General features: G+C 44.1%; 1 protein-coding gene across 2 annotated transcripts in view; it reads left to right on the top strand.

Moving 5' to 3' along the window:
• The first annotated feature begins 1,752 nt into the window (after positions 1-1,752).
• Positions 1,753-22,076, top strand: part of DDX3X (DEAD-box helicase 3 X-linked) — a 39,022-nt gene continuing 18,698 nt past the window's right edge. The window contains exons 1-8 of one of the 2 annotated variants that reach the window (XM_044283610.1): positions 1,753-2,064; positions 5,523-5,571; positions 5,657-5,707; positions 6,692-6,763; positions 7,799-7,912; positions 13,375-13,504; positions 14,545-14,691; positions 14,775-14,874. In XM_044283610.1, coding sequence (XP_044139545.1) covers positions 2,020-2,064; positions 5,523-5,571; positions 5,657-5,707; positions 6,692-6,763; positions 7,799-7,912; positions 13,375-13,504; positions 14,545-14,691; positions 14,775-14,874 — 708 coding nt within the window. In that variant the 5' untranslated portion in view covers positions 1,753-2,019. The remainder of the gene's footprint in view (positions 2,065-5,522; positions 5,572-5,656; positions 5,708-6,691; positions 6,764-7,798; positions 7,913-13,374; positions 13,505-14,544; positions 14,692-14,774; positions 14,875-22,076) is intronic. The other variant, XM_044283611.1, reaches the window with a different exon arrangement.

Below are 22,076 nucleotides of genomic sequence, written 5' to 3'. Positions count from 1 at the left end.
CTATCCACAGGTTCAGGGATAACTATTAGGGTACTTTCCCACTTGCGTTGTTTGATTCCGGCAGGCAGATCAGTCAGAAAAATGTATTGCAATACCAGATCCGTTTTTTTCTGGTGTCACCAGGCAAAACGGATGCGGTATTTATCTTTTTCATATTTTTAAAGGTCTGCGCATGCTGGATCCAGCATTCAGGCAAGTGTTCAGTTTTTTTGGCCAGAGATAAAACCGTAACATGCTGCGGTATTATCTCCGTCCTGAAAAGTCAAAAAGACTGAAATGAAGACATCCTGAACGGATTGCTCTCCATTCAGAATGCATTAGGATAAAACTGATCAGTTCTTTTCCGGTATTGAGCCCCTAGGACGGAACTCAATGCCGGAAAAGAATAACGCTAGTGTGAAAGTACCCTTAGGCCTCATGCACACGACCGTTGTTGTGTCCCGTGTTCGTTGTTCCGTGATTTTAAATGGGTCAGTGGAAAACTCGGCTAATGCACCGTTTGTCATCCGCGTCCGTGATCCGCGTTTCCAGTCCGTGAAAAAAATATGACCTGTCCTATTTTTTTCACGGACAACAGTTCGCGGACCCATTCGAGTCAATGGGTCCGTGAAAAAACACGGAGGCACACAAGATTGTCATCCGCGTCCGCTTTTTTCCTATCATTTGCATGGCAAACTTGACTTAGATTTTTTTTTTACTTTCCTTCATGTCTGGTGATCTTTGCCTGCAAGATTTTCCAAAATCCGGTTAGCCATTACTTGCTATATTAGCTCGTGTACCCCGTCCCCATGAGCTTTGGTTGAGTGCTCTGGTATCGTGATTGGCATGTGAAATCTTGGCCAATGCAGCTGCAGAACCTCTGGCACTTTAGAGTGTGAACAGTACCTCAAATACAGTAGTGGATTTCCATTATGATGTACTTGTGATCACTACAGCCTGTAAGGAAACTTTACCCACAGCAGGGAGCTTGTCCGTGAATTCCTGTGGTATCTGACAGGGTAGCAACCTCGGGAAAGCATCTCTTGTTGGCCTCCATTTTGTCTTTGCTGAGATCTTGCTGGGTTCCCCAGCGTGCATGTCCAAGCCGCAACTCCATTCATTTCTGGGGGGCCCCATGCTAGTCATCGCTCTGATCCAGTGTTTTTGCAGGGACAGTCTCTCTTTTTTATGAGGGATTTTGCATTATTACATTTACAATATGGATCCAGAAAGTGCTTGCTTCCTAGCTGTATATTAGACCCCACCTTCTCTATTATTTGATGCTATTTGGAAATTTCTCTATTCAGCTAATTTGTGGGCTAGGAAAACTATAAGAGTATAAATAATGCAGGAAAATGGACTTTCAGGCAATGAACCCTAAGAGTCTCTCTTGGACAGTCCTATCCTGTGGGTAGTGTATAACTTGTAACAGGCCTGGCCCTCCAGCCATGTAATGGTGTAGAGTTACTCCAGCACTCTACACCATTACATTCCCCCCTAACAAGATGTCGCACTCGGCTCCTCAGTAGTGCCATACAGGAGCCTCACTAGTGCACCACGCAACACCGCTAAATGGAAATCTCGCGATTCTTCACGTCCTTGCCTGTGATAGGCGCATGTCACTGTAGGCTGCCCGGAGACAAGAGACTCGCGCTACTACCAAAAACGAGATCCACCTCAAGGGCGCGCGCCAACCCGGCTCCGCCCACCTCAGAACGCCGGCCACTGACGTATTGACGTCATTCGAAGCGTCGTCCGTATTTAAGAAGTCGGCCCGGCTCGCCCGGGCGTTCAGTTGGGAGCAGCCTCCGTACTGTTCGCGTCGCAAGTTATCAGATTGACGTACTAGCGGCATATTCACGAGATAGATATATTTATATATATTTTTTTTTATAGGTTTGAGCTTTTTGTTAGTTATAAACGTAGTAAGTTCGAGGATTGTGAGGCAGCCGACGTTACCGTCCCTCCCTTTACCTCGTCTATCTTCTGACCCCGACCTGTTTCCTGCTCGAGGGATCGCGGACTTCTTATCGTTTAGTTATGAGTCATGTGGCCGTCGAAAATGTTCACGGTCTAGACCAGCAGGTAAGTGTGTGTGTGTGGGCCGGTAGGTGTGCGCCGGCGAAGTAGACAATGGCGGCCTAGTCTAGGGGCTAAGCGCCTGTGTGCGCAGTTACATAACTCGCCCTCTCTGGTGGGATACCCCTGGGAGGGGGAGGGGAGCGTTCACTCTTCTGACTCTCGGCCGCCTTGGAGCTGACGTGCCGCTTATTAAATCAGTGTGAGCGGTGCGTTTCGGGTGCGTCATCAGGGCCGGTTGTGTAATTGGCGGCCTAGGAGGGTGGTGACGCACGCCCGGCTGCCGGGATCGTGTTTCGGGTCCCTCCCTGATGATGATCCGGTTTTATAGCTCGTGTGACTGGGGTGTCGGGCTGTGATGTGGAGACTTGGGTCTGCCTGTCGCATCCTCACAATGGCGGCCTTTGTGAGAGGAAAGGGGGAGGGGGAAGACACGCAGCCGGCTTCCTCAGCCGCTTCAGCTCTGCCGTGTCCACGGGAAGGCCTGGTGAACGGCCTGGGTCTCCGGTGAGCCCCTGGACACGTGGTGAGGCCTATCCCTGGCGGAGGGCTGACGTACTCTCCTGCTGCTGTGTATCCTCACTTAGCTCTTCTAGTGCCATGTCCAGTTACACTTTATTTCAAGGGATGCGAGAAATGGGTCGGCAGTGGAAATCTAACTTTTATAGTATGAGTGACATCAGTAGATGTCGGATCTGGCAGTCACATCAGGTTCCTCCGGTTGATCTCCTGCCCTAAGCCATCCCATCAGACTGGTAGAGACTGTGCTGTTCAGTGAATTGAGGGGAAGCCCAGGGTCTGCCTTCTGCCCCAAGTGCTTTTTTTTTTTCTTTCTACTTCAAGTGCTCACACTGGCTAAATCCAAGTGGGGGTCATTCCTCCACATGTCGTCCGCTGTAAAAACGTGGCGTGCCAGAGGATGTGCCTAATTTATGACGAGGCACATTTATTAAGACTAGTGTTCTAGATGCTGGTCTTATATCTGGCGGGGGTTCTGCTGGAATTGAGGATGCACTGGCTTCTGTATCTTTTCGCATCCAGCACCAGTTTAAATGTAAGACAGCTTCCTTCATTTAGACCATTTTCTATGCCTAAAACAGGCATAGAATATGGTAAATGAGATGGGCCTGCCTACTTCCTTAATAGATTAACCATGGCGCTTGTTGGTAAAGGTTGAATCCATTATGCTTTTTAATCATAAATCCATCCAGGAATAAATTATATAAACTGGCCAAAGTTTTGGTCCCATCACAGGACCCTGCTCACGGCCTTTGCTGGAGGAGGATAAAGCACAACACCAGCTCCACCGAGCCCCTCAGCCAAAGTGTGGAAGTGGTGTCCGACATCCCCAAGGGCCAAGTAATTACGACTCAAAGTCCACCCCAGCCAGGCTGTGAGCAAGGTCCTGTGATGGGACTGAAACGTTGGGCCGTTTATGATTTTTCCTGTGTGGATTTATGATTTAAAGAGGACCTTTCGCCGATTATGACACTGAACTAACTATACATACATGTAGAGCGGCGCCCGGGGATCTCACTGCACTTACTATTATCCCCGGGCGCTGCTCCGTTCTCCTGCTATGCTCTCCGGTATCTCTGCTCACTAAGTTATAGTAGGCAGAGATTTCAGTCACTAAGTTATAGTAGGCGGAGTCTGCCCTTGTTCTGCTGTAACTTGGTGACTGAAATTTTCGCTTACTATAACTTAGTGAGCGGGAATACCTGAGGGCATAGCAGGAGAACGGAGTGGCGCCCAGGGATAAGTGCAGTGAGATCCCCGGGCGCCGCTCTTAATGTCTGTATTCTTAGTTCAGTGTCATAATCGGTGAAAGGTCCTCTTTAAAAGGCATAATTGATTCAACCTTTAACGAGTGCCATGGTTTGTCTATATTATATTGACCTTCACTACCATTGAGCACCGTACTAAAGAACGAGGAGTGCCGTCCAATCAAAATGTTGCCCACTTCCTTAGACTTGGTGGGCATAGGGCCTTTGATCTGCCTCCCGGGCCAAAAATATGCCTAATTTAAGTGCTTTTCTGTTTAATAACTGAGCCCCTAAGTTCATCCTCCAGCAGCACAGGGGATATAATGGACCAGCATACAACTCCAATCTGATAAATTCCTTCCAGTGTTCAGGGGGTGCGGGACGGTGACTAGACTCCCAATTGCAGTTGCCAGTTGGGAAGGTTGGATTGGCTTTGTTGGCCGTTAGCATTTTGTTTACGTTTGAAAGGATCCCAGTCGTTAAAGAAGTTGTCAGTCACATAAAAAGGGCCACATGCCAGTAAAACCCTTAAAGGGGTTGTCTCATCAGACAATGGGGGCATATTGCTAGGATATGCCCCCATTGTCTTATAGGTGCTGGGACCCGCACCTGTATCGTGAACGGAGCCCTACAAGATGGTGGCTGGAGGACTCCTGTCCAGCCACCACCAAGCCGGCTCCCCATAAAGTAAATGGGAGCGTACCGTGCATAACGGCCACCGCTCCCACTCATTTTTATGGGTTTGGTGGAAATGGCCAGCGCTCGGCTATTTTTCACCGGCCCCAAAGAAAATGAATGGAGGGCAGTTCCGCATGTGCAGTGTGCCCTCTTTCACCTTTGTTGCTCCGTTTTCTATATAGATGTGGGACCCACACCTATAAGACAATGGTGGCATATCCTAGTGATATGCCCCCATTGTTTGAGACAACCCCTTGAAAGGGGGTTTTCTGGGTATAACCTGGATATATAAGCTGTTTGTTATTGCTAGACTGCATATTAGTGGAGGGTTTCCTTGCTCCGATGCTCCCCCTTGTCACCCGGTGTTGCAAGGCTGCTTGTTTTGTGCTGGTGATGTACTAGGCTTCACATCACTATGCTAAGTGGAGACTTGTGGATCCAGTGACGTCGCCAGCCCAGATGGGCGCTCTCTAGGGCTTCCTGGAGGCGGTTACTATGCTGCTTTGCCTGCAAGATCCGGTTAGCCATTACTTGCTATATTAGCTTGTGTACCCCATCCCCATGAGCTTTGGTTGAGTGCTCTGGTATCGTGATTGGCATGTGAAATCTTGGCCAATGCAGCTGCAGAACCTCTGGCACTTTAGAGTGTGAACAGTACCTCAAATACAGTAGTGGATTTCCATTATGATGTACTTGTGATCACTACAGCCTGTAAGGAAACTTTACCCACAGCAGGGAGCTTGTCCTTGAATTCCTGTGGTATCTGACAGGGTAGCAACCTCAGGAAAGCATCTCTTGTTGGCCTCCATTTTGTCTTTGCTGAGATCTTGCTGGGTTCCCCAGCTGCAGTACCACAAGCAGCCAGTAGATGTCTTGTTTACAGAATGCAGCCATGCATCATACACTGGAGGGGAAGTGATTCCACACAGCTCTGCTCGTACTCTCATACATCACGGTATACTGCTTGGTAAGGCCTTATTCTTCGTCTCATGCTTAACTAACACATTTTCTTCTTATCAGTTTGCTGGGCTAGACTTGAATTCAGCTGACTCTGAAAGTGGTTCAACTAGTAAGTTATTATTTTTTCGTGGATCATACCCATGTAAAGTACTTGCCTTCACATTTTTAACTTGACCTCTTCCTTTTAACCATAGAAGGCCGTTATATTCCACCTCACCTAAGAAACAAAGAAGCTGCTAGACAAGGTAAGTGCTCTTCATTGGGTGAGCTGATTTTAGTGTTGAAGGGGTTGGCCCATCTGAAACAGTGGTGGCATATAACTAGGATGTGCAGTCAATGTCGTATGGGTACGCCTCCCACCTCTAGGACCTGCTCCTCCTGAGAATAGGGCCCCTGAAGTGGCCACCACACCGCACATGCTCTCCATTTATTGCTGTGAGTACTGACAATGGCCATATGAGTGTGCTCTGCTACTTGTGGGACTCCCAAAGCGGTGAATGGAGGGTGACTGAATACATGGCTGCTCTCCCTTCACCTTGTGAGCTCCATTTTAGAGAGCAATGGTATATTGTTAGGATATGCCATCAGTCTCATGTAGGTCTCAATGTCCCAGATGGGCCAACCTTTCTAAATTGTGTAGCAGTGTATCTGTTGCTGGATAGGACTAAACTTTCAAAGCAGATGTATTTTAGGTATTGTACACCGAGGTCCCCTTGTAAAGGTATGTCAGTGTCAATCGTGATGTATGCTGCTGAGGGATTAGTCTTGGTTCACATCACCGTTGGCTTTTCTGTTCTGGTACAGTGGGGATGGCCAACCTGCAGCTCTCAAGCTGTTGCAAAACTACAACTCCCAGCATGCCTAGACAGCCTGCAGCAGGGCATGGTGGGAATTGTAGTTTTACAACAGCTGGAGGGCCGCCGGTATAGTAGCAGTAGAATGGGAAAAACACACTTGTGCACTTGATCTGGCATATGTCACCCAACAGATCCTGTTGACTATAATAGTTATAGGTTTTGCAATTCTGCCAGACAAAATAGCGATGCATGCATCAGTATGCTGTCTACATTGTTCTGGCAGAATCTGCAATGGAGGCTCCTGCCACAGGTGTGAACCTAGTACTAGCATTTCAGAAGGTAAACAATCAGGTTCCCCCCCTCCTGTACACTTGTATATACATTTTACAAAGAGGCTGGAGAATTTCTTCTGAAAGATGTGTTATCATGTAGGTTATCCAAGGTGTCAGTATCCAGCTGTAGATGTGTATAAGGGCTACGGTGATTGGTGGTCCCAAAGGAATGGTACGGTTGCTTACCTTTCTTGGTGTGTTGGCTGCTCAATAGCTTGGCCTGCTTAAGCTAGCCAATGAACTGCCTGTGAATTGCAGTGGAATCCAAATTAAATGGCTGTTTAAAGCAATGTCTTCTGCACACTCTTAAGACACTGACAGTTCCACATGACTGTGGCTCAATTAACGAATGGTTAGTTTCAGATGAGAAGCCTGCATTTCTGCTCTGTTAGGGGCTGTTCTCAGTGTCCACACCATGAAATGCTGTAGTGAATGAGCCCTCAGTGCGAGTCAATACGTAGCATCCAAAAACCACACCAATCTGCAGTTTTGCCACAGATCAGCAGGGTTTTCAAATTGGTCACCGCTGCGCAGTTCTGTGGAGAAAAGGCAATTTGGGCATCATGCGCACAACCCTATTTCTTGTGTTCGTGTTCAGTCTGCATTTGTTGCAGATTGCTGATAGACCTATTCGTTCCCATGATATCCGTGTCCTGTCCGCATCAGTGTCTCCAATCCGCAAACTATAGAATGTCTTATTTGTATTGCAGAGAAGAATAGTCATTCCTAGCAATAGGGTGAGAATAATGTGGAAGGTGTCACGATTTTGGGGATCGGTGATCTGCGGACAGTCATGTGCATTAGGCCTGACCTGAAAAACATGCTTCTATTAACCATTTACAAACTGCCAATGTGGACTCTTCAGCAGACAGACTCCAATGCAGGCTTGTTTTCTAGGGTTTAGATTGCCTAAATTGTGATCATTTTCTACATCCTTGGCATTAAGTGATTGGTACCACTGGTGTTATGAACTTATATTTTCACATGTGGGAATCTGGCAGCTATGAAATAATTCACTAATGTGCATGTAACATGCATTACACTGGGGGCCCGTCAGCTTGCTTTAGCTTGCTTTTAGACACTAGTTCTAAATGGTTGGTTTGGGTGATTTTCCACACAGCACCATTTACGCTGAACACGCTAATTGCCAACGATGGGTTGTTTCCGGTCAGCACAACTAATTTTATTTGTCACCCTCCTCTGCAAGATTCAGGATGGGACTCTGGTCGTGGAGGAAATGCCTACGTGAACGGGACTAATGATGACCGAGATAGTCGTGTGAATGGATTTGGCAATAGAGGGACTGGTCGTACAGATAGAGGTAACTACCCTGTGACTCTTTTCAGTCTACAGCCTCACTATTGATTCCTCCAGTGTTAAAGCTCTTTAGTGTAGAGCGAAGCATGCTTCGGATGCTTCATCAGAAGTTGCTTTGTTCAAAACTTCATAATCCTACTGTAGTCACATGCGACTTTGTGAATAACTTACTAGGCTTATCGGAGCCCATACATTCTAGTGCTGTATGGAGACTAATCTCCATACAGTATTCCAAAGTTTTGAACAAAGCTACTTTTTTAATCAGTAAATTTTTGTATATATATATTTTATTAAACTCTGGCTTTCAGTTATTAATCCATGTATATCCATACAAAGACATCTGTGTATATGTGCATATACACACCCGTGTGTCCTATATATATATATAGCCATACATTAACAATGACACAAGTTAGCAATCACTCAAGTGATATTACAATTAGGGATAGGGGGTAGGTTGGCCATGCCGATATGAGTTAATGAATAGTTAACATTGATTTTAAATATGAATAAACCTGTGAACAGGCATCAAGTAACATAACTAAATAACAGTTTGAATATATGTGCATCCACATCTGCACATTTTCATACATCCATACATATGCATGCACACATGCCCATATACACGCATTCATATACATATCTATATTTACACTTGTATACATGTCAACATAGAATACGCACAATATATTTAAGACAATAGTGTACATGTGTACACTATGTGCACACACCCACATGTATATATCTTAAATATCAAGATTAGTTATATATTAATATAGATATAACGGGTAAAATCAACATTGGTCTGGAAATTATGTGATTAAGGGAAAATCAGTTTAGTATGGTACTTAGATAGTTTGGGTTCCATAGACCAATATTTGCTTTTCCTAAAGATGGTGTGTATGATTTTAATTTCCATACTGTATGCCCGTGAGACTGATGTCCATACTTCTGAGATGGTAGGGATTTCTGGACGTATCCATTTTTGTGCTATGAGGCTTCTTGTGGCTAGTCTTAACAAGATCCCACTATTTTGGTATGTTGTGGAACAGGTTGATTTTGTAAACAAAAATAAAAATAAAGCAGTCTGAAGATGGTTGGATATTTATATGGAGCATCTTTAATTTTTCAAAGTTTGACATGTCCACCATAGATGAAGATGGGCTCCACAATTTTTCCAGCCTAGCTCAGAGTAGTTTGGATTCATATGGTTTATTTTTACCAGTGTTGGATGCCATCTTAGAAGTAGTTTTCGTGAGGCTTTCCTTAGTCCGTTGAACGCAGATCTCCAATCTTCGGAGGAATACATTTCTAGATCTTTCCCAGAGTTTGGCAATTGTGCAGAATGTATATAAAATAGGATAAACATTTTGACTAGGGGTACTTTACATTAGTGTTGTTCTTTTCCAGCATTGAGTTCCGTCCTAGGGGCTCAATACCAGAAAATAACTGATCAGTTTTATCCTAATGCATTCTGAATGGAGAGCAATCCGTTCAGGATGTTTTCAGTTCAGTCTTTCCTTTTTAGGACTAAGAATACCGCAGCATGCTGCAGTTTTATCTCCGTCCAAGATTCCAGAACACTTGGGGCACTTTTCCTATTGAAAAGCATTAATTGCCATATCTGGCCCCAAGTGTTCTGGCAAAACAGATCTGGCATTGCGGTCTGCGCATGCTCAGACTGTGAAAAAATTAAATTGTCGGATCTGTTTTTCCAGATGACACCGGAGAGACTGATCTGGCCTTTCAATGCATTTGTCATACAGATCAGGATCCTGATCAGTCTAATAAATGCCATCAGTTTGCATACGTTTTGACGGATCCAGCAGGCAGTTCCAGCGATGAACTGCCTGCTGGATTGAAAAATCAAAAAGGCAGCACTACTACATCAGGTTCCCCGGATGGGTGCTCTCGGCCTACAGATTCACCCAATCTATAAAGCTAAATATATCAAAAGGCTGGGCACTCACACTATCTGGAGTAAATGGAACTTTATTAATCCAACCATAAAATCTTAAATATGACAAGTCTGGCCAGACTAAAAAGTAATAAATGTACAATGAACTATACAATAATGAAGTTAAGTGTAGGTTCTTCAGTAAAACCTCATCTTTGAGTATAGTTCTCAACACTATGCTAAAATTTCACAATACTTTGTAAAATTCGTGGAACTGCCTGCTGAAATCCTCTGCCGCAAGTGTGAAAGTACCCTTAGGCTATTCTGCCAGCCCAGGATAGTTGTATTTTTACATGAGTAATTCTTGAGGTATTGAAGTTAATAAGGGTTTATAATTCTCTTTATATAGATTTTGACTGGATGTGATGTATATTCCTAGAGGTTTTTTTTTGTTCCATTGACATGGGAGTGGTGTGGTTATTTCCAATAGTTTTTTTTATAAAGAATACTTATGTTCAAAATGTGATTTATTTTCACTTATTATCCAAATTTGTGTAGTACAGATTCTAGGTAGCCCCAGTGTATCCTGTCAAGATTGTTTTATTCTACGTGTAGTTGGTCTTCCCTTAATAAAACAGTCTTGGTTTAATTATCAAGGGAAGAATATTAATCCATTTGGTTTTTGCATACGGTATATTTTGATGTCTGTGTTTTATAAAGGAAACTGGGCGAAAATGAGGTGGCGTAGGGTCTTTTCCTGCTTTAGGTGGGGTTATAATTGTAGCTGTCAGCATTTCTTTTGGGAAGGATTTTATTTTGGTGGCCAGATTAGGTGTTAGTTCTTCTGCAAATACTTTATAATGTCTATTAGTAAGGCCGTCTGGCCCTGGTGGTTTGCCTAGTTTTTAAATGTTGTATAGAATTTAACATTTCTGTTTTATTAAATGGTGTTGATAAATTTGAGTTGGTTATCATTAATCTTTGGTGGATTGATAGATTTCAGAAAGTTTGTTATATTGGTGATAGTTGGTTGAGTGATATTTGGGTCATTTAAGGTTGTAAAGAGTTGAAGTCAAAACTCCTCCTATCTGTGGGCTTATTACTTTTTGATTTATTAGGTAAGCTATCCTTTGTTTTGGTTTTGGCTTCTCTTGCCTTTTCCAGGCTTATTGGCATAGAAATGTAATATATTTTAGTAACTTTCTATATTTGGCAGGAGTTTGTTGTAGTTCTAGCCTGAGTTTTGAATATTTTGGAATCTGGTTTGTTTTTATTCAAGATTTGTTAATAGTTATGCATGTAATTATTTTTTTGTGCGCTGCTGTTTGAGTATTCTGCTTATTACTGCTTTATGTGCATTGCCTATTTAAAGGGAACCTATCACCTAGAAAACACCAGCAGTACCTTTTTTGCTGCCTGTAGCAGGATTATAAAGCAGCCTGTCTTTTCTGTGCAATGTGGCAAGTCTGAAAATACATTTATTTTTTATTTTTTTATTGAACTGCCTACGCTATGTAAACAATAGCCGTGAAGTCAAGGGGGCAGCAGCTTTCTTGCCTGAAGTTAAGTGTGCCCCCACCCCTTTACCTCCCCAAAGGAAGGACATGGCGCACACGCAAGACTACATTTTATGCGTCCAGTAGTGAAGGAAATCTTATCAAATGCTTTGGGGACTTCAAGACTATCATTTACATAGCGTGGTCAGTTGAATACATCTTTTTAGACCTTTGCCACATTGTACAGAAAATACAGACCTTCATATTCATGTTACAGGCTGCAATAAGGTTCTGCTGGCGGTTTAATATGCATTTTCTAGGTGACAGGTTTCCCTTTTAAGGGGATTGCAATCTGATTTCAATGGTAAATTTATTTTAGGGAGGATTTAGGTCTGTATTCTGGGTGATTTAGTCTTTTTGATGCAAAAGAGGTGTAGATGGACCTAGATGGTAGTATTTAATTTCTATTGATGTTGGTGCATGGTCTGACCATGAGATTCCCAATTGATGGGTTTTGGGTCCGGTATACTTATGAGGAACATATTTATTCTGGAATAGATGTTTTGGTATAGAATAAAAGGTATAGTTTTTGGTTCCGTGGTGGCATCTCCAGTCATCTGGGTAGCCTTTAACAAGGTTATGTATATTAGAATTGTCTAGATGGAGCACATGGAGTCTAAGGCTACTTTCACACTGGCGTCTTTGCTTTCTGTTTGAGAGCCATTCAGGGATCTCACAAGCGGTCCAAAACAGGGCAGTTTGGCACTGCATCCTGAATGGAAAAGGATCCACTCAGAATGCATCAGTTTGCCTCGGTTCAGTCACCATTCCACATTGGTGGCAGACACCAAAATGCTGCCTGCAGCGTTTTGCTGTCCGCTTGACGAAACTGAGCCAAATGGATCAGTTCTGACACACAATGTAAGTCAATGGGGACGAATCCGTTTTGACAGTCGGGCACAATAGAAAACTGATCCGTCCTCCATTGACTTTCAATAGTGTCCAAGACTGATCTGTCTTGGCTATGTTAAAGATGATACAAACAGATCCGTTCTGAACGGATGTAGATGGTATCTGAACACCATCTGTGCAGATCCACGATGAATACGCGTGAAAGTAGCCTAAATCTGGGGACATAATATCATTGAAGTCACTGCATTATTATTGTGTCTTGTGCTATATTAGTTTATATATATATATATATATATATATATATATATATATATATACACACATATACAATACTATTTTTTTTTTCTTGTTATTGTGACACTCACGGAGCGGAAGGGTCAAGTGGCCATGCTCCACCCTCAAATGGAGCTACTTTGGATGAAGCACCCAGCTTGCTTTGCTCAACACTATTAAGCATTTGACAGCATATATATTTTTTTTTAAAATTTTTTTTTTACAGTAACACTGCTTTAACCCCTTTGACATTTGACATAATAATGCCAGATTGGGAGGGTTTAGGAGCTGAGCCTTCTGTATTCAGCAGTTGGCACCTCTGTTACAGGTGACAGCCATCTACAGTAACTGAATGTAAAGCCTGGTCATTTAAACAGTATCTGTCAGCAATTTTTTTTTTACCTATGAAACTGGTTAACCTGCTTGTGCACTTGGCAGCTGAAAATGTCTGTTGGTCTCATGTTTATGTTCCCACATTGCTGACAAGTATTTGATATGTGCAGATGGAGTTACCATTACACTTAGAGGTTCTGCTCTTTGACATTTACACTGCCACGTGCTCTGCACTTTAAGTGTAATGGTAACGCCCCTGTTGCTCCTAGAGGCTCATTTGCATATATTTCTCAGAAATGCTGGCACATATGAACATGGGACCTACAGATTCCTTCAGCTGCCAAGTGCACATGTATTAGGTCATCCAGATTCACAGATAAAAATCTGCTGACAGATGCTCCCTCACCCCCTGCAGTAATACTGGGCTGTGCTGATCAGTTATAATTGCATTCTGAGGCAGTTTTAAGGCTCCCAGGCATGCCACATGGTAAATATTGTAATGGGGGAATGAATAAAATGAAAAGCTTTAACTTTTTTTTTTTTTCTTCTCTTTAGGCTTTTATGACAAAGAGAATTCTGGGTGGAATTCCAGTAGAGACAAAGATGCCTACAGCAGTTTTGGGTCAAGAACTGACCGTGGTGGCAGACCAGGTGTATTTAATGATAGGGGCACTGGGGCACGGAGGTGAGTCCCTTAAGGTAGCTTGCTAACATAGATGTTTCAAGCTTGTATGTGAGTAGCTTTTACATTGAAGATTTATTAGGCAATGTGTAACTTCTACAACCCCAAGTTTGCAAGATGTAATTTTTTTTATTTTGCATCTTTTACATTCGATTTTCTCACTACATAAAACAAAACAATTACAAACATAATTTTTATCACAATAGATGCAATCCAGTAAAAGCCATCAATATCTGATTGTCAGGGGCTATGGATGTACTGCTCCATCTTTAGTGGATGGAGCTCTACTTGAAACAACAGATGAGGTGTCAGACCCCTGTCAATCACATATTGATAGCCTATCCTCATGATAGGCTATCTGTTTAAAGGGACTGGAAAATCCTTTAATTATAATTAGGACTTTTTTCATAATGCTTTTTGGTTAGTGCCTCTTTTTAACACTTATAACATTTATACAATACAATTTAATGTTTTAAAGCTTGATATGGGGGGGGGGGGAACAATATTAAATGGTTGTTAAACACCTTGTGTTTGATCTCACCTTACTTGTGTGCACAACTTTCCAAACCCAATAAACCTGAGGAGTAGTCCTGTGCTGTTCTCGCACCCTGGCCACCAGAGCATAAACTGGTAAAGGACCTACTGAGCCTCAGGTAAGCTTTCACTACGACACAGAGCAGTGTGCAGCTGTATGAAGGAGAGCCTATGTACTTCCCACAACTATAATTTAACTTGAATTATACCTTCAGTCTATCCTGACACTATATTTTGATGGTTCCAAATGTAGGGCAAGCCTGCACTGGGCTGAAGTCTTCTGATGCGGTTCTCGCCGCAAATGACGACAAATCTATGTTAAATGTGACTTTTTCTGCAGATTCATCAGTTGATCTGTAATCCCTTGTGGATTTTACCTGTGCAAATCTGAACATATAATCTGCAGCAGTGCTGTCCCATGTGGACTTGTCCTTGCATGTCCACACCATTTATATCCTTGTGACATTCCATGGGACGACACAAATATTTTTTTTGTATACTGCGTGTAGACCTGAGGATCGTCGCACAGATGGTTATGATGGCATGGCAAATCGCAGTGATCGGGGTGGATTTGGTAGAAGCAGTCGTTGGACAGATGAGAGAAATGAAGAAGATGACTGGTCAAAGCCTCTTGCGCCAAATGACCGCGTAGAACAGTGAGTATTAATTCACATGCTTTGGTTATGCTTTTGTAATGCACTTTGGCTTCCTACTTATCACTTTAATTTCTTCTTTTCAGAGAACTTTTCTCTGGAAGCAATACTGGCATAAACTTCGAGAAGTATGATGACATCCCAGTTGAAGCAACAGGGTCAAACTGTCCTCCTCACATAGAAAGCGTATGTATTACTTTAGTGTGCATTGTAAATTTGTGAACTATTTATTATAGGACACATAATGAAATATGCATGGCATATCTTTATAATGGCCAGAGCTTTGTTTTTCTGATATACTGCTCCAGATAACAAACCATAAGGGAACTCAGCCTATTTATGAAAAAAAAAATCTCATACTGACTAAGGCTACTTTCACACATCTTTTGGCTTTCAGTTTGAGATCTGTTCAGGGATCTCACAAGAGGTCCAAAACAGATCAGTTTTGCCCTTAAAGAGGACCTTTCACCGATTTACAATGTGAACTAAGTATACAGCCATGTAGAGCGGCGCCGGGGATCTCACTGCACTTGCTATTATCCCCGGGCGCAGCTCCGTTCTCCCACTATTCCCTCCGGTATCTCCGGCCACTAAGTTATAGTAGGCGGAGATTTCAGTCACTAAGTTATGGTAGGCGGAGTCTGCCCTTCTGCTCTAGCGCTGGCCAAATGCAGAGCTCACAGCCTGTGAAGTTATTTTCTCCCAGGCTGTGAACTCTGCAATGTGATTGGCCAGCGCTACAGAAGAACAAGGGCAGACTCCGCCTACTATAACTTAGTGACTAAAATCTCTGCCTACTATAACTTAGTGACCGAAGATACCGGAGGGCATAGCAGGAGAACGGAGCGGCGCCCAGGGATAATGGTAAGTGCAGTGAGATCCCCGGGCACTGCTCTACCTGTCTGTATACTTAGTTCAGTGTAATAATCGGTGAAAGGTTTTCTTTAATACATTCTGAATGGAAAAGGATCTGCTCAGAATGAATCGATTCAGTCTCCATTCTGCTTTAGAGACTGACACCAAAATGCTGCTTGCAGCATTCTTGTGTCCGTCTGATGAAACTGAGCCAAACTGATCCATCCTTTTATACAATGTAAGTCAATGGGGATGGATCAGTTTTCACTGACACAATAGAAAACGGATCAGTCCTCCATTGAGTTTCAATGGTGGTCAAGACTGATCCGTCTTGGCTATGTTACAGATAATATAAACAGATCCGTTCTGAAGTGAAGCAGACAGTTGTATTATCTGAAAGGATCCGTCCATGACTGATCTGCCCAAAACACGAGTGAAGGTAGCCTAATGTTACTCAAGAGTGTAAGCCTATGGCAAAAGCATAATGCCTATAAAACAAGTTGCCAGTCTGCTTTGAATCTATCTGATAAAAAATCCTAAGTTAAAAACAAGTACAAGTGCAGGGAAAATGCGACATCACCTAAGGGTCCATTCACACGTTTGTAGTGTGTTTTGCGGATCCGCAAAGCACTGACACCAGCAATGTGCGTTCTGCATTTTGCCAACTGCACATTGCCGGCACTAATAGAATATGCTTATTGTCTGCAATTGCAGACAATAGGACATGTTCAGTTTATTTTCAGGAATGGAAGTGCGGGTTTGCAATTCCGTATCCGGGCAGCACATTGTGCGGCCCCATAGAAATGAATGGGTCTGCAATTCCGTTCTGCAAAATGCGGAACAAAATTGCAGACGTGTGAAGGGGGTCAAAGGAGCACATAATAAAAACGGTTCATATCTGTCCACAGAAAAAAAGGAAACAAAAATGACAGTTGTGTTCAACATAAGCCAGACATCCCTAACCTGATCAATCACTGTTTTTGGTAGAAATGTTTCTACATGGCAAATTTTACTAGCAGGTGTAGTAGCGTAATAGAAACCTAACAGTCGTGACTTGCATGCTGCTGATTCTCTGTAATTCAATCACTAATTGAAAGGGGCATGTTCAAAATAGCAGTGTAGCTCAATGAGTGAGGTCATAGATTGTTAATAATTTTTTTAAAAAACAGGTGGCAAATATTGCTTTTATTTAAGGAAGGCAGCAAATGTTGTACATGCTGGTTACAGTGCATTTCTCTCAAATTCTGAGGAAAATGGGTTGTTCCAGACTTTGTTCAGAAGAACAGTGTACCTAGATCCTACAGCATTTACTTTCCAAAACAGTGCTTCTGTGTAAATTATTTTATTTGGGTTTTATACTTATTTTGGTGGCTCAAAATTTCTTCCAAAACTCCTACGCCTCGTATTTTCTCAAAACAGTGCTTCTGTGCTGGAGTTCATGTCGACTTGTTGCGAGTCCAGGCTCTTGCGACTAGTAGGTAAGTTTTTTTTTTTCTTCTTTTTTTCAGGTTAACAGCATGCACCGTGGCCGGTGACGCAATGCTGTGTAGAAATGAGTTGGCTAGTTGCACTAGTTACATCACTTCTGCAGCTACGGAATGCTGCAGGTGCCAGAAAACCTCCAATGATTTTCAGACAGACTCTGTCCTTACTCAGGGAGTATTAGTGATTGAAAATAAAAAAGGGTATGATGCAGTCAAGTATGCTTTAAAAGCAAAAGGGAAATGCCCAAAAAAATTATATAGGGGAGTGCATCATGTTTATTTTAACAAATTATTTTACATGCAATGAGAATTTAAGTAAAAAAGAGGTCCAGCTTCCAAATAACCAGAAATCTTTAATAATTCAGTGCAATAAAAACCATGAACAATCCAGGTCAATGAGAATTTTTACCTCCAGATATGGGGGACCGCCATGGGGATGAAGCTCCGGCCCAGCCTTGTCAGGTGGCGTTTTATCAACTACCTTTTTGTTTGTATGGGGGGGATAAGTTTCAAGAATTTTTAATAGATATTAATAAAAATGAATTTTGAGTTTGCCCTAACCTTTAGTGATAAAAAAATTACTTTTTGGGATTTATTAATATATCTAAGTGGGATCTATACAAAAACATTTAACAAGCCCACTGATGCAAATAGTTTTATTGCTAGGGAGAGTTATCATTTACCGCACTGGTTAGAGAGTGTCCCAAGGAGTAAATTTTAAAGGAAACTACAGAAACGGAAGAATATGAGGGAGGCAGAATTTAAAGTAATTTGAATATAAAGGCTTTGAGAATGGAAAATTAATGCAACAAAGGATAGAAATTGGCCAATTGAACAGAGAACTTACCGAAAGAGATAATAAAAGAAACAGAAGAAAATGTAAATTCCCTCACTAATTATATCCTTTAACCCCTTAAGGACCAGGCTCATTTTCACCTTCAGGACCAGGCCATTTTTTGCAAACCTGACCAGTGTCACTTTAAGTGCTCATAACTTTAAAACGCTTCGACTTACCCAGGCCGTTCTGAGTGTTTTTTCGTCACATATTGTACTTCATGACACTGCTAAAATTGGGTCAAAAAAGTTAATTTTTTGCATAAAAAAATACATTTTTTACCAAAAATTTTGAAAAATTAGCAAATTTCAAAGTTTCAGTTTCTCTACTTCTGTAATACATAGTAATACCCCCCAAAATTGTGATGACTTTACATTCCCCATATGTCTACTTCATGTTTGTAGCATTTTGGGAATGATATTTTATTTTTTGGGGATGTTACAAGGCTTAGAAGTTTAGAAGCAAATTTTGAAATTTTTGAGAAATCTTCAAAATCCCACTTTTTATGGACCAGTTCAGGTTTGCAGTCATATTGTGAGGCTTAGATAATAGAAACCTCCCAAAAACTACACCCCTCAAGGTATTCAAAACTGTTTTTTCAAACTTTATTAACCCTTTAGGTCTTCCACAAGAGTTGATGGCAGATGGAGAAACAATTTTGAAATTTCTATTTTTTGGAAAATTTTCCAATATAATCAATTTTTTCCAGGAGTAAAACAAGGGTTAACTGCCAAACACTCAAAATGGGTTGCCCTGATTCTGTAGTTTGCAGAAACACCCCATATGTGGTTGTAAACTACTGTTTGGCCGAACGGTAGCACATAGAAGGAGGGGAACACCATATGGGTTTTGGAAGGCAGATTTTGCAGGACTGGTTTTGTTTATACCATGTCCCATTTGAAGCCCCCTGTTGCACCCCTAGAATAGAAATTTCAAAAAAGTGACTCCATCTAAGAAAGTACACCCCTCAAGGTTTTCAAAACTGGGTTTACAAACTTTGTTAACCCTTTAGGTGTTCCACAAGAGTTAATGGCAGATGGAGACACAATTTAGAAATTTAAATTTTTTGGAAAATTTTCCAATATAATCAATTTTTTCCAGGAGTAAAACAAGGGTTAACTGCCAAACAACACAAAATGGGTTGCCCTGATTCTGTAGTTTGCAAAAACACCCCATATGTGGTCGTAAACTACTGTTTGGCCGAACGGTAGCACATAGAAGGAGGGGAACACCATATGAGTTTTGGAAGGCAGATTTTGCAGGACTGGTTTTGTTTATACCATGTCCCATTTGAAGCCCCCTGTTGCACCCCTAGAATAGAAATTTCAAAAAAGTGACTCCATCTAAGAAAGTACACCCCTCAAGGTATTCAAAACTGGGTTTACAAACTTTGTTAACCCTTTAGGTGTTCCACAAGAGTTAATGGCAGATGGAGAAACAATTTAGAAATTTCTATTTTTTGGAAAATTTTCCAATATAATCAGTTTTTCTCGCCCATTTTCCTTGGGGGACACAGACCTTGGGTATAGCTCAGCTCCCTAGGAGGCGTGACACTAAGTAAAACTGTTAAGCCCCTCCTCCATCAGCTATACCCTCAGCCTGGAGATAGAGGCTACCAGTTTTAGCTTAGTGTCCAAGGAGGCAAGACACTCCCTGCTACTGCAGGGCTGTTTTCTCCTTGTTATTTTTACTTTTTCTTCTAATTTTATTTTATTTTTTCCTAGGGATACCAGAGACGCATTAGACCTCTCTGCTCTCCCGGGGTTGAGCTGCGCCAGTGCCAACTTATCTGCACTGCTGCCTCCCCCACAGAAGCAATAGGAGGATCTGGGCAGCAATGGCTCCCCTACATCCCGCCAGCTAGGGGGTCGCCCGCACGCCAAGCCCCTCTTCCAGCTTCCTGCCACTGCGGTGCCAGTGGCTGAAGGGGCGACCCTGCTGGAAAGGACTGAGGGTGAAGACGTCGGACGGTGAGATGGCTATTCCAGCCCATACCCCGTCCCTATCTGCAGCATCTACCCCTCTGGGTAAGGGGGGCACCCGTGGTCGCTCATTCTGAGCGCTCATCTGCAGGACAATGCAGCACAGCAGCATCCTCAGCACCCCCACGCCGTTCCCCCCCACGCTGCTATCTTTCTCCCCCCTCCCCCTCATTCGGGGCTGACTCCATTTTTCTCTTCTCTCTCTCCCCCTTCCCGCCGAGAACGGGGGGCGGGGCTTAGCGGTCCCGGTCATTTTGGGGGCGGAGCTACGTTCTCCTTCACAGGAGACATTTCAAGCGCTGGAGGGGGCGGAGCTTGTTCCCCGCGCTTTCTGCTGAGGTTTCCCGCGCTTCCTCACTCCTGACAGGAAGCTGGGACACGGTAGGGGACTCTAACCTCCTGTGTACATCGCTCGGCTTCTGTGGGCGCTCTCTGCTGCTCACTGCTGTTCACTGCTTCTCTGCTGCTGCTGATCTGGGCCATCTCCTGACGTTCTTCTGAGGCACTGGTAGGACAGTTAACCCTCTCCTAACCCTCCTGGTCATAGCTGCTATAACCCTTTGTGGTCTCTATATTAGAGTACAACCACACTTCAGCATGTCAGATCCCACAGGTGCCCCCCAAACCCTGGTACCATGCCTGTACCGCCTGTAAGGAACTTTTTCCGCGTGGGCAATCTGAGCCGCATTGCCTTGCATGTCAGGCCCCGGTGCAGGGCCCGCTTCCCGCTGCGCCCCCCGGTGCCTCTGAACCCCCTGACTGGGCTAGGTCTCTGTCTCAGGCGGTGGAAAGCCTTACACACGTAGTGGGCCGTCTCGTGGATAGACCGCCTCTCCCGCAGGCTGCCACAATCCCTGTCGCACCCGCTGGGACTACCGTTTCTGCCGCCCCCACTGGTTCCCTGCCTCCCAGCAAATCTTCCAGGGCCCGGCATACTCAGAAACGTTCAAGGGTTGAGCGCACATCTTCTCCAGATGCTTCGCTCTCTCCGCCATGCGTGCGAGCTCAGTCAAGTCTATCCTCTCAAAGGGATACGCATTCTGAGGGAGAACTGGCGGATTCGCACGTGGACATGGACTCAGAGCTTCCGTCCAAATTGACGTCCGCGGTGGGGCATCTTGTCACTAGCATCCGTGATACCTTTCAGCTACACGATGACCCCCCCAGCTCTGAACAGGCCGGCGTGTCCTTTCTCCGCCCCAAACAGGCCTCCAAGGTTTTTCCCATACACGCTGATTTTTCTTCTGTGGTATCCAAGGCTTGGACTCGGCCTAACGTCCGCTTTATTACACCCAAAGGCCACTGCCCTCCAGGGAAGACCTTCTCTCTCAGGGACCGATCTTCCACGAGCATTTAGGCTCGCTACGTTTGACTGCGTGGCTATTGAGACCGCCGTCTTAACGCGACGGGGTTTCTCCGCGGACGTAGTCCGCACCATGATCCGGGCTCGTAAGCCCGTATCCTCTAGGATCTGCTATCGGGTTTGGAGGTCCTATCTGGGGTTCTGTGAGTCCCGGAGCATCCCACCTCTCCGGTTTTCTCTTCCCACAATCCTGTCCTTCCTCCAGTCGGGTCTGGACCTGGGGCTGTGCCTCAGTTCTCTGAAGGGTCAGATTTCGGCGCTGTCTATTCTTCTCCAGCGTCCCCTGGCCCCTCTAGGGCCAATTAAGACCTTTTTACAAGGGGTGGCTCACTCTGTTCCGCCGTACCGCCCTCCAGTTCCTTCCTGGGACCTGAATGTGGTGCTCTCGGCGCTCCAATCAGCCCCCTTCGAGCCTTTACGGGAGGTCTCCCTTCGCCTTCTGTCCTGCAAGGTCATCTTTCTTGTGGCCGTCACGTCTCTCCGACGGGTGTCGGAGTTAGCGGCTCTTTCTTGCTCCGAGCCTTTCCTGATCTTCCACCAGGATAAGGTTGTGCTTCAGCCTGTCCCGACTTTCCTGCCAAAGGTGGTCTCCGCCTTTCACATCAATGAGGACATCGTCCTTCCGTCGCTCTGTCCCTCTCCTTCCCACCCCAGAGAACGGGAACTGCACCGTCTGGATGTGGTCAGGGCGTTGAGGATTTACTTGGAGGTCACCGGGTCCTTTCGGCGCACGGACTCCCTGTTTGTGGTTCCGGAGGGTTCGCGCAAAGGGTTGGCGGTCTCCAAGGTGGCTATTGCCCGTTTCATTAAACTGGCGGTGTCTGAGGCTTATCGAGCCAAGGGCAGACCTCTGCCTTTCGGCGTCACTG

Source organism: Bufo gargarizans, chromosome 3, assembly GCF_014858855.1.
Source record: "Bufo gargarizans isolate SCDJY-AF-19 chromosome 3, ASM1485885v1, whole genome shotgun sequence".
In the NCBI taxonomy this organism is placed as follows: domain Eukaryota; kingdom Metazoa; phylum Chordata; class Amphibia; order Anura; family Bufonidae; genus Bufo; species Bufo gargarizans.
This window is presented reverse-complemented; position numbering and strand designations above follow the sequence as displayed.